This window comes from Motacilla alba, chromosome 3, assembly GCF_015832195.1.
Source record: "Motacilla alba alba isolate MOTALB_02 chromosome 3, Motacilla_alba_V1.0_pri, whole genome shotgun sequence".
Taxonomy (NCBI): domain Eukaryota; kingdom Metazoa; phylum Chordata; class Aves; order Passeriformes; family Motacillidae; genus Motacilla; species Motacilla alba.
Window position 1 is genome coordinate 56,619,220 of NC_052018.1, and position 13,358 is coordinate 56,632,577.

The window sequence follows — 13,358 nt, forward strand, 5'->3', positions numbered from 1 at the left end:
AAAAAGACAAGCCATATCCAATCATCATACAAATCTTTTGTCCAGATATTCATTTTTGCAGTATTAATTTGCATAAGTGCAGATTTTCAGAAATTGTTGAATAGAGAAAAATGGTTTTGAATGGCACAGTAAGGAAATAGGGCAAAACACAAGACTACAAAGACTATGTCCCTGCACCAATTAGTCTCTTAGAAATAACATTTTGAAATACTATTGTGCAACAGTTCTAGAAATTCAAGCAGTTTGCTGCATGTGAAACTCAAGATCTTGAGAACTGTCCAAATAGATTTTGTCTTACTTTCTCCAAAGGAATCTTCTGTGAAAAGAATGCCCATGCAAACCTGGACAAGAACTGGAGTCTGTTTCCACAACAGATATATACATTACAGAACATTCAACTCTATTTCTATCAGGAAAGTTAACAAGAAGTTGTAATTAACTCAGTCCTTTAATAATATGCATTTTATTTACATACATGAAGCAACATCCAGAAGTCAATTTTGTATTAAAAATAGTCAGCAGCCATTTAAAAATTATGCACAAAATAGATTTGATGTACTAAATGCCTTAGGAGTACACAGTAGTAGTATGTCTGTGCAGTTTAATATTATCTTTTTCTGTTTATATGCAAACACAGACAAGTATTTTGCAATGTTAATATGTGAATTCCAAAACAAGTAACACAATTAACCCATATTAGCCAAAGATAGACAGTAGCTGCAAAATGAGGGGGGGAATTATATACATAAATTAAGAAAATAAGCTTGTCGTGTCAAGCATAAAACAGGAAGATTTAGTTCACTAGCATTCTAACATTCATTAGGCACAAATCCTTCAGTGCAAAGGCCAAACACAGTTGTCACACAAAAATGCCACATACCGTATTCTAACACAATTAAACCTGTCCTTGATACCACATACCTCATTCTCAGTAAATAATTAAAGGAATAATTAAGGAAAATATTAAAATACCTGTTTAATTTTAAAAGCAAATATAATGACACAATACTTTTTGTTTAGAAAAACAAAACTATAAAAATGTCTAGGCATGAAAAGAAATCTCTGCTGAAAATTAATTAGAATTCAGGTTAATCCACCACTTAGGTACCTTCTCCAATGTTTATTCTGTAGGTCTATATTAATTCAAGGCTCACTTCAGGATTCAGGATTGCAAACTGAGGAAAAATCCCTCCCCTACCGTTTACACACTGAACAGCATATACTGCTCCTTCATGACCACTAATACCAGAATCAAATGTCAATGAAAAAGTAATTATATATGAAAATCTAGCTGCCTAACAAGATCCAAAGTTGTTTACTAAGGTAACAATCCCACAGTAAGATCCATGATAAACATACAATGCTCATGCTCTTTTGCCCCCTACTACTTGTTCCAATGTTATCCACAGAACCTATATTTAGTTGTATGTCCAGTTCATGCTCTAAAATTATAACAAACGCTAAGGAGTTTTATTCAAATAAGTGTAGCGAGGGGAATGAGAAAACAGACCAGAACCAAAGAGAAGTTAGACATAGAAAATAAGAAAATATGTAGATGAGAAAGCAAAGCTATTCCATTTTAAAGGACCCACACATATTAGAAATCTCTACTGACATTAATGAAGTCTTCAGGAGTATTTGAAACGCGGGAAAGCAAAACCACCTACAAAAATAACAGGCATGAAAATGCCAAACTTTGCACTCATATTTTATGTTGAAAAATTAGAATTTCTCTACTAGAAAAATACACACAATTTTGGGAAAAGTGAGCTTTAATTACAAACTCTGCTAACAGGACCTTTTGGTCAGTAGGAAAAACAGACTTGGATTTTTAAGCAGGAGGAAGTTAAAGCTCAGATTAACTGCAGAGAAAGAGATCACTGAAAAGCACTTCATATTTTTGACACAGTAGAATTTGCTATTATGACTAATCAATAAAACAATCGGTAGTACAATCAGTATCCACCAGACTTCTATAGAAAGTATTCTCAGGAAATCAATTATGCTCCTGCTAATGAACTTATCAGATCATAGTATATACACTGGATTGTATTATTTAATCCTTTAAAGGAACTCCAAATAGGTTGGGATAGATTAACACATCAATTGGAATATAAACACTGGAGCATTGTCATTATATAAAACTTTTATTAATTAGGGTAAGAAACATTAATTTCATTCACAAGGTCAAAGATCACAATGCTCTTAGTCCTAAGTGACAGATGCATCAACTAGACAAACAAGCAAAATATACAGGCCATTACATTTGTACCTGAGAGAACTGGAACATGTTTTGTTTTATTTTATTTAGAAACAATATCGTAGTGGAATCTCAAGTCAGGAATAAATCTAAAGGTTTTGTCTTTTTTTTTTTTTTGACCTAACATGCTCAAAAAAATTGGATTAAAACTAGATGAAAGTCATATCTACTGTTTCATCCTAGCTGCCAAGTTTAGCCTAAGTTTATGAACACACATTTTTCTAGTTGCAGCAGTATCTCTATTGAGCTTATTGCTGTTCTGAATCTAAAATACTGGCAATGACAGTGGAAGTATTAGATGTCATAATGTGTACTAAAAGGAAAGTTAAAATATACATGCAGCTACTAATTTGAATAACAGGGCACCATAGTAAGTTCAGAATGTTCTGATTTGGATCTTTCATTGAAAGACTTAAAGTAACAGCAATGTGCACAAACAGCAGAAGAGAATGCATTTCCATTTCTGAAGGAAGTTTTCATCAAAAAAGACAAGAGGCAGACACAAACAGCACTTAGACTTTGCCTTATTTTTTTTTCCATTAAGCAAAGACTCTCATGCTACAGCTGAAAGTACTGAAACTTCAGCACTTCTCTGAAAGGCTTGAGAATAAACAATAGAATCCTAGGGAAACTTCTTATGAAACACATGCAGCATGTACATACCTATAAAATTGCTGGTTTAAAATGCTGGATATCGCATTTTGATAGCTAACTGGAGTCACGGGGCATAACAACAATATCATTGCTTGCTCCCCTACAAATTTGGTCCTATCAAAAACTACACATGTACTACCACAACCAGAACTGTCAAAACCTGAGGTTTTTGAGGCTTTTAAAAACTAAAGGCATTTCTGTTGTAATAGTGTGATCAGTTTAAAGATAGAATAATGACATTGACTGGAAACATCCATTACTGGCAGTTTAATAACATACCATTATCAGAAAATCTAACTTTAAGAACATTTAATAAAACAGTTGCAATATAAACTGAGGTTCCTGCTTCCCCAACTATACACAATATAGCAAAAGTAAATTACTTTACAAAATAATAATTCACTGTTCTTCCCAATGAACTGTATCTTCAACACCTGAAGTGATATTTCAAGAAGTCTAATGGTGTTCACAGAATTTTGTACATGCAGTATCTGTATAGTAGAGTTCAAGACTTTCCAATAGTTAAAAATGTTAAACTGTCAGTGAAAATTATGCAAAAATTAGGATATTCAGTGCAGCACTTTAAAAGTTCACATACAAATTTCTACCTATCAGCAAGAATTGTAATATGTCAATTTAAAAAATAATAAAAAAAAAATCAACTCTGGATCATAAATAGGTCCTATATTGATTCTTTAAATACAATTCAATATCTGATTGCCTTTTTTTTCTCATTACTGTCTTGTAAAAGCTTTTCTTTGGTTAGCTTTTACAATATCATCAGGAGATGCTGTTGTGAAGTCAAATGGTGTTATGGCTATTGTAGGACCAGTTTCCTTGGGTTTTACATCTTGTACTTGTCTACTGTATAGGAAAGTTTTATGTATCCCAACTGTACGCCGCTTGTACCCTTTTGGGGGATAACGGAGGCACAAGGTTAAAGCAAAAGCTGAAGGTCTTGCACGCAGTGCCTTTATCCATGAAAGGGACAAATCGTGCCTCTTAAGACCACTTTGCCCTTTTTTGGGTTTTCTGTTTGTTTTGGCAAAACCAGAACATTTTCCTTGTTTTTCTTTTACAAGTTTCGTTTCAGGACTTAAGATATTTGACTGTCCTACCACACCCTTCTCTGTAGATACACCTGCATTTTTTACAAGGACACTTAAATCAATGTTGGTTCCTTGGGAGGGCCTCAAGTCAATTACATTGTGCATGGGCAAGTCCGTCCTTTGCTGAGTTTCATCTATTTCAATAGTCTCTGCTATTAAATCTGAGAGTGATAAATTCGCAACCTCCTTTACTGGACAAACTTCAGAAAGGGCTAGAGAAGACAAAGATCCTGTTAGCTCTGGCATCCCACCTGAAGTTTGGGGTTGACTTACTAGTTGTGATAATGATGAGGTTCCCAACTTCCTATCTGTGAGACTTGCTGTTGACTGGGTGTAAAGATCAGCCAAAGAATAACAGTGGCTAGCACTGCTTTCCTGGTGCTCCTGAAGCAAGTCAGCCAATGATGTACTTCCAGATCTTAACACTGGCAAAGCAGCCGTGTCTGAAGAGAGGCCTTCTTGCTTTCTACTTTGTGCAAGTGAAGAAAAATTTTCAAGAAGTTCATTCCTTTTATTTATAGTATGACTGACTTCATTATCAAGACCCAAGTTTCCTAAAGCACTTGCTAAACATGGAGAACTATAAAAATTTGCATTACTATTACAATCAGAAGTTTTTGAGGAAAAAAGAGGAATGCTGTGCTCAGGATTCAGAGAATCACAAACCACATTTTGCATCAGCAAGGATTTCAAGTCCTGTGTTTCCTTGCACTTCAATGGGTTACTTCCTATGCTAGAGTAAACATCTTGACTGTCAGGAACCAAACTTACTGCATTAGTACTTTCTGGTAGCTGCTTCTCTGGTTGTTTATTCACAGGTGCACAAAATGATCCTTTAGACAAATCATCACTGAATGCAGATGACAGAACAAGTGAAGAGGATTTCAATCCTTTCCTTTCACATGAAGGTATACTGGATTTTTCAAAATTTGTAGGTAAAGAATAAAGAGCTGAATCGCTTTTGGCTGTCGAGTTTCCAAACCCAGGTTTGCTGGTGTTGTCAGCTAAACTGTCTAATGCACAAGAGAAACTGTCTGTATCATCACACATTTCTGGACAACAATGTAAGTCTCCTTACCTTACAATAGCCAATAATTTTCAGATGGAAGTCCAGTCACAATGAAATATTCCATTTTTAAAGTTGACAGCAGCAACAAAAAAAAATCAAGAAACATGAAAAGGCATTTAATTACTAAGTGTCATCCAAAGGTAAGGAATGTTCTACATGTTAATCACACGTATCTACTGAAATACATAAAGAACTTTAAGAATCAGCAGAGAATGCCAGTAAAGACTACAAATATTTAAGTATAAAGCAGAATTAAGAAGTTACTGTATAGACACTACCCAAAAAGGGAGATGCTAGGGATGGGAGATGTCAGTTAACCAAATAAACAACAGAAGCACTACAAATTTAAAGATGCTTTCCAAATTTAAAGACATGCATTAATTCAGTTAAGTCATATATTATAAATGAGAAATCTATCATGAACTGCAGATGGTCGCAGCTTGAATTTAAACTGACACTGAGGTGTTATTTTGACTTCTTGCTTAAGAAAAGCTCTTTCCTTGAAATGTTTTAGAACACACATATAGTAAGTCAGTCTTCTTTCATTTTCCAAGAAATGACTATTGCAATGATAAGTGTCTTCACAGTTTGTAAAGCCCAAATTAAACTGTAGATAGAAATGAATCACCTTGAATGTAAGCAATTAAATATAATTATACCTTTTGTCGTCTTTGCTAAAATCACAGCATCCTTATTCTTGGTCTTCACACTTTGCTTACTGCCTTGTGAAAGCACAAGATCCAAAGCCTTTTGTACATCAAATTTAGTATCCAGTACTGCTTGCACCATTGTTTGTTCTGGTATGGACTCTGCCAAAACTTCTCTCATTTGATCAAGGCATGAATTAAGACGGGCTGAAAGAAACACATTACTGTTATAAGCTGCCCAAAAATATGTCTTCAATGGCTTAACCACTAGCACCACACCTCCAATTATCAAACAGAAGAGAAAAATATTACAGTAAGGGTTAAAACCTTTAGAAATTAATTTCAATCTCATTTACTGCCCTGAAAGACTTTGTTCCCACACCCTGCATGATATTTGACCTACTTCAGATATTGTAATAAAGAACATATTACTGACTATTTATTAATCTAGGAAGTCTCCGTACTGAAATATGTTAATGTTGTAAAATAACTATCGTCACTGCAGAGAAGAAATACAAATAATCACCTTAAAATTATCCAAAGCAATAGAGTAAGTCAACATAGAATCCCACTGAGCAGCACATTTTACGTATTTACAGATGCTACAATTAACACCCAAAGTAAACTAGCATTTTCAGGGTCCTCAGGCCTTAACAACTGAATTAAATCAAACTTGGACCAACACGCCAGGTTTCAAACTACCTGTAATTTTACCTTTTCTGAAACCGTAGTATATTTTTTGGCTGATAAAATCAATTTTCTTTGAAGTATATTTCTGCAACTACTATAAGCCTTTACTAAGATACTTGCTGCACAACTAGAGACTGAAAATTCACCAAGTTGCCACTCACTGGAAGCCATACAAACACTAAAGAGCAGAAGAAAATCTTCCTGAAATCCTGGTTTCTGCCAGTTCAGATTTTAGAAAACAGGAACTGAAGAACAGGAAGATAGCTACATATTTTTATTTGAACACTTCCTGGAAGACATTTAAAGAAGTTTGGGAATTCAATGCTACAGAATTCCTACCTCCATGAGGTTACTTATATTATCACCCTTTACCTGTAATTCAAATAGCAAGTGAATCTTCCCCAGACATCTTGTTTTGCCCTGCAAAACAAGAGTGGGCAGAGCCCTGCACAATGTGCTGGTTGCCATTTTACCATCTAATACCCAACAAGAACAACCTTGTGAAACTCTTTGCAGCCACCCTGGCTACATCAATAATTTTGTATTAATGGCCAACACTACATACTGTATCAAATATAATAGGTCTTGTAAAGCCTCTGCTGTTTTCACAGTTCAAGTGGATTTTTTGAGGTTTCTTTTCCCTCTTTTTTTAGACCAAAATGTTACTTTCCTTCCTGCTCCAATACCAGGTCCTAATTGATTGAGTCTGTCAAAAGCATTCTGCAAAGCCAGAGGACGGCATTGTCTAGATCACATGTACCATTATACTGGCTCATCCTTTCAAATGGCCCTCCACAGCTTTATTTCCTGCTGTAAAAACATGTCTATTATTCCCCAATGTATCATATTTAACCATATCTCTAAGCATTAGCTTAACTTCTACCAATTTACTTGACATGGAATCAAAATTCTTTCTAATTCACTGTTCTGAATTTTCTGCAACTTTCTCAAGTACCAAATTTCAAGACACTTTAGTCTGATCTTTTCAACATTTAAAAAGTAACCCTGATTATTTCCAAAACATTAAAAACTATATTAACTATTAATACTTAGGAAAGAGACTTATGAATCTTTTTCACAAAGCAAGTAATTAGGCAATTAGGCAGCAAGTTTAAAAAACAAAAGCAAGTATTTTTCCCCAACCACTCAGTTCAGAACTCAGCTTGTAACACGGAATTGATGGCTGCAAGACTGAATGGAAACAAAAGTCTTACGAACTCAAAAGGTTGTAAGAAAAGATTGTACAGAATACTGGCTATTCTTTCAAGGAAATGAAAGACTTTGAAAACCTCTTAAATAATGCTAATTGCTAAAATTTTGAATGCACGGCAAAAAGAAATCATTCTAATACTAATACTCAGTTTTTAATATTCAAGAGTCAAGATTTGAGCTGTCAGTACAGCTGTTCTAATGTCTCCACATAAAATCTCATTATTTCTAGTAAGAAACTAAGAACAGAACACATTTCAATGTATGCAACCAAGTTACAAGTAGTACACAAAAGGCAGTTATGAACTTGAAGAATGACCACTGAAGGTAGCTCCCTGAAGGGTACTGTTTTATAACAAGATTGCAAAATTGTGAGCAATGTCAGTCAAGTAAGAAACATTAATTTAAGACTATTCTAGTAAATCTTTAATTCATGCAAGAGATTATTCTGATAGCTGTTTCCTATAATTACCTCTATCAACTTCAGTCAACTGATGAGTGGGTGTAAAACAATCAGCAGCAGCATCAGTACCTTCATAGCCATATTCTTCCTCTAATGGCTCAGCAAACGTGGCTGGTTTGTCTCGTCTGGAGTAAATAAACTGAGCTGCTGCATTAGGTATAAAACAAAGTATTAAAAAAAGTCACACTTTTTCCTCCTTTAAAAGCAAAACATAACTAAAGGTAAAATAAGTTAGGATGCTGAACTGTTGCAGTGCTTTCAAGGGGGTGGTGAGACACTACTGTGTAATAACCACTAACTGAGCACTGCACACAGCATACACCAGCTCATGTTAGAATGTAAGTAAGTTGCCACCACATTGAAACTACAGGCTGGGCAATATCCTTGTATGAATGGAATGCAGTAATTCTGCAAAGTTCAGCATTACAAAAAAAGATTATATTCCAGGTTTGAGAAACAGTATTTTCTATACAAATCTAGGGCCTAATGTCTTCAGAACCTTACACCATTTTTGAATTTGAATTTTAAACCACTTTCAGTTTGAGTTTCAAAAAGTTAGCATGAAATTAGCATGGCTTTTAAAGTATGTGACTGTTAAATTACTGATAAGAATTTAATGGAGTTGAACACATACTTTCTTTCTTGGAATTTCATTAGAAATACAGCCCATGAGTAAAAACACATATTCACACAAAACTTTTAAACAAGTGCATAGTTTCACTCTGATTTAGCAACATTAAGGCATATACAGCTAAAACTCCTTGCTGAACAAGAGCCCCAGTCATTATACTTCCTCAGAAATGTGCAAAGCATAATGTAAACAAATTGCCTTACGCCATGTAATATTCTCCCCAGCTCTGAAATCCATACTGAAAGCAGGTGTATATCCAGAAGTGGCAACTCCTAGCAACTGTTTCCCAAATGCATACACACCACTTCATATTCAATCACCATAACTGAAGCAACTATTAAGACTGTTATAAAATAATCTGATGTAGATTGTATAATTGAGCTTCCACACAAAGAGTTCTTAGGAAAATTACTATGCACAGTCAGGAATTAATTTTGCCATTTATCAGTCTATACTTGAGCAAAAGGTACACCTTGCACATTTTCATCGCTGAAATCAACAGCATGGGAGAGGACCAGAGTTTTAAGGACCTAATTATCTCAAGTTCCTGTGGCCAGAGGTCACACACTACGTCACAGTGGATTAGATCCAAACCAGTTACCTGCAGTAGAACAGCTTCATGTCAACACCAGCTGTACTATTTCCAGGGCCTACTCAGCTCTAGAAACACTGCCACCAAATCTGGGGAAACCCTAAATTGATAATCTTGCCAGAGACTCGACTGGAGAACACAACTTAATGGTTCTACAGCCAGGCTGATTCAGCTGGGCTGAGCCACTCCAATTATGCCTTACCTGAGCACACAGCCACTGCTGTTTTTAAACCTACTTTGCAACACTGCAAATGCTGGAAGGCTGAGTAGCTCCACCGGATCTTGCATGAGAGGACCAGCACTGCAACCCACAACGAGACTCCCTGTCCCACATGTACTCAAAGGTGAGTAGAAGATATCAACTACCAGGTGCACAATAACAACTGTTAAGCCCAGGTAGATCCTACTAACCACAGGAAAAGACACCAAATGTTTCAAGATTATCAACACATTCCCACAGAGCAGATTTTTACATTAACAAGTACGTTCCAACCATCTAGGATAATATACATGTAGGACTCAAGATGTGGCCAGCTGTCTAATGGGACTTTCAAATGGCCAATACCTAACACTACATAACTGACTGTAACAGGATTATGGCCACTAGGCACTTTTGAAAAGTGCCACTAGCTTTTAAAATTTGTTTTAATTTAGAAATAAGTATCAGAACAGGTATCAATGAACAATAATTGATAATTATTTGAACTAACCTGTTGAAGGAGAAATGCAATAATCATCTTCTACTGATTGGCCATACACATCATCATCTTCAAAGTCTATGAAGCAAAAACAGCAAGATTAATCTGCACAATTTCTAAATAATATTATAATTCAAAGCATATGTTTGGCACAACATTTTATGAAATAATGTATTTCCTGTATTCCAGAAGTACAGTTTGATTCTGTTTATTTACCTAGGTGAGAAATAACCTTCCAAGTTCCAATAACAGAATTTCAGAATTTTCTTACAATAATACATTTTAATATTTAATAGTCTATTCATTAGGCTGAAAATTTCAAAGAGCTACCATACTTCACACCCCCTCCTTCAGCATCCCCTTGGCCCTCACATACTAAATCTAACTTTTTACATTCCACAAATCTTTATCCATGGCACTTTTGCTTGACCTCTCAGTCTTCACCCCAGAGAGGCAGTTCAATTACAACTTCTACTCCAACAAGTCAGGATCAGCATTTCTACCTCACTCCTATGCATTTCTCACCTTTCTTCATTATTTTATGCTCACATCCATCCACCTTTCAAATGAAATGAAATTAAGCAAGGCAAAGAAAAACAATTCACAATTCCCTTTGAATATGCAAAATTGTTTTAGGTAAAAAGCAAGTATCTTAAACAGTTGATTAAAGATAAAAATATTGTTTCCTCAGGAAAAAAAAAGGTACCAAGAAATACAAAGAGTAAGTTATGCACCTTTCTCTCCAAAAACAAATCCTTATTTTTTAATTATGCCAATCATAAAAATAGTGTAATTTTCACTAAGTAATAATGAAATACATTTTTAAAAGTAACAAAGTATTATTAAAACACTACTGCACTTGGCAGTTTCACAAGTAACATCTATTCTTTATTATTGTAAAAGACAGACCACAGCATGCACTGACTACAAAAATTAGTATTTTAAAATTACATAAATTACAGAGAACAGAGTAGAAGTTACTGAAGCATTCCAGCTGTATTGTCAAGATATTTGCAGATGGAATATCACATTTGGTTATGATCACAATATCTCAGAAAGGAGAGGGGAAAAAATGGAACATGGTCAAATAAAGACCAGAAGATCCAGGGCCTCAGAAGTCTTCCTATGAAAGGAAACCAAAAAATACTGTAAATATTTACCTTAGAAATGTGACTCATATTTGGGCATTACAGAACCACATGCAGCATAAAAAAACCATATTGCATGTAACAGAGAAGAAGACACAAAGCCTATTTCATTTGGGCCATAAATGATTCTGTGTGACTACAGAAGAAACATTACCAGGGTAAAGACCTGACACCTAACCTCACAGTCATCTTTCCAATAGCAAAAAGCAACTTAATAGCTACAGCAAATTACTGAGTATCTCAGTAAATTCATTACAAGAGAGTCTGATGAGTGTATCAACACTGGAATTAACTCTATGGATTGCACACTCAACTTCTCAAAAGCCAGTGACTCAGCTGAAATCAACATTTTAACCAATCTATGATGAATAATGGTCTCTAGAGGATGAAAAATCAAGCAGCAAAATTCCCAATCCAGTTCAGGATTTTGCCTCTATTAGGTAAATTTACACTAGCAGGAACTGCAAGGAGGGAACACACAGGCAGCACAGCTCACATGAATTTACAACTTCCAAGAAATTCCAATATCAAAGTGCAAAACCCAATTTGTACTACTATAATACATAAAAACCGTGTAGTCTCTTCACTCAACAGAAGAGCAGGGGCAGGCTGAAGCATTTCTTGCATTTTTTAAATAATTTGACTAAGTGAAGCAACAAAATTGCTGCTCTCCTACCAAAGGGCTCTTTAAAATATTGGTATGAACTGAAGTGTGTCCATTTCTCCACAACCCAAGCCAACAAAAATAAGGACTTTCAGGGAAAAAGGAAATACCCTGATTTACAGTTTGTGTAAGTTAATGGGGCCACAGCACAAAGAAAGCTGCAGTACTGCAGGTACAAGTTCTTATGGAAGAACTCCGTCATTCCAGACAAGAAGCGTAAGTAAAATGAGACAGGCGCCTGAAAAAGAGATTATTCCCTAAATGCACCATCTTTAAGAATTACATTTCTTTCTCAAGTAACAGCTGTTAACTCCTATCTATTAACACTTTGCTAAAGTTTGGCCGTGAATACAAATTTTTAAGTTTTTCAAGACGAAAGATGGATGGACTCAACCATATTGGGCCTTTTTTCAAGCCAGTGCCGCTACTAAAAAGCGGAGTCAATTCGGGCAGCTCAAGGCAACGCAGCAGTGGCTTGGACCACGTATCAAGGCCGCTTTCTCCCCGTGCGGAAGCTCCCAGGAGCCCCCGGCAGCAGCAGGAGGTCCTGGATGGCAGAGCGGCCACGTGTGCCCGACCCTCCCCACTCGGGCGGGAAACGGGCCGGGAACGGGGCGGGGAGAGGCCTCGCCCGGAGCCCCGTCCAACCCACGCCGAGGGGAGGTGAGGGGGCGGCTTTTCCCCTCCCACCGGCCCTGACAGCCCCCCGGGCCCTCCCCTACCGCCGCGCGAGCCCCGCCACACCCTCCTGCCCGCGGCCGCCGGGACGGGAGGCCCGGCCGGTGGCAGGGGCGCGGGCCGGGGGAGCCCGGAGGAATCGGCAGCTGCGGCGGGCTCCGCAGCTCTGCCACCAGCGCCTGCTCGCCATAACCACTACCTTCGTCGTAGTTATATCCTCGGACGTTCCTGTGCCGGGACATGACGACGGCGGCCTCGTTCGCCCGCCCGCCCGCGGTGACGCTGGCGCGGCCGGCCTAGGTCGCCATGTTGAAGTACGGCGGCGCCCGGCGGAATCCCCCCTCGCGCAGGCGCGCAGGGCGCCGCTTCCGCCCTGGTGCGCTGCTGGGCATGCGCACGGCCCGTCCCGCCTGGCTCGGGCCGGCGGGTCGCGCGGGGCCGGGGGGCGGCTCCCGGAGGCGCTCGCGCCCCGCCCTCGGGCCGGGCCCGGCTGAGGCGGCCCGGGGGGCGGAAGCTTGGAGGGGGCACTCGGGGCTGAGGTGTGGCTCTCGTGGTGGAGATCCGCTGGAGTTTGGTGTCCGTGATCTTGGAGGCCTCTTCCAAGCTGAATAAACGTTGCTGTTATTCCGCAGGGTCTAGCAGCATGGAGTCTGTCTGTAGTAGCTGTCTGTTTAGTACTGTGAGTTATGAGGAAAACCTGGATAGGACATGGCCCATTTTCCATCAGTGTTTGATTCTGTTTCATTCAAGATAAAAATGGAAAGTTTTACTTGCACTCATGTAAAAACAGTTGCATCATTGATGAAAAGGGAGCATTCTGTATAAGCCTAAATTCACTAAGGGTAG

At 37.8% G+C, this 13,358-nt stretch overlaps 1 protein-coding gene across 4 annotated transcripts in view; it reads right to left on the reverse strand.

Moving 5' to 3' along the window:
• HBS1L (HBS1 like translational GTPase) overlaps positions 1-12,897 on the reverse strand; it is a 58,660-nt gene extending 45,763 nt beyond the window's left edge. The window contains exons 1-4 of one of the 4 annotated variants that reach the window (XM_038130689.1): positions 12,712-12,896; positions 10,035-10,100; positions 8,171-8,248; positions 5,752-5,946 (exon numbers count right to left, since the gene is read on the reverse strand). In XM_038130689.1, the coding sequence (XP_037986617.1) occupies positions 5,752-5,946; positions 8,171-8,248; positions 10,035-10,100; positions 12,712-12,754 (382 nt within the window). In that variant the 5' untranslated portion in view covers positions 12,755-12,896. Of the gene's footprint in view, positions 1-5,751; positions 5,947-8,110; positions 8,249-10,034; positions 10,101-12,711 lie in introns of those variants that run through there. The other 3 variants (XM_038130688.1, XM_038130690.1, XM_038130691.1) reach the window with 3 other exon arrangements.
• Positions 12,898-13,358: the final 461 nt, after the last annotated feature.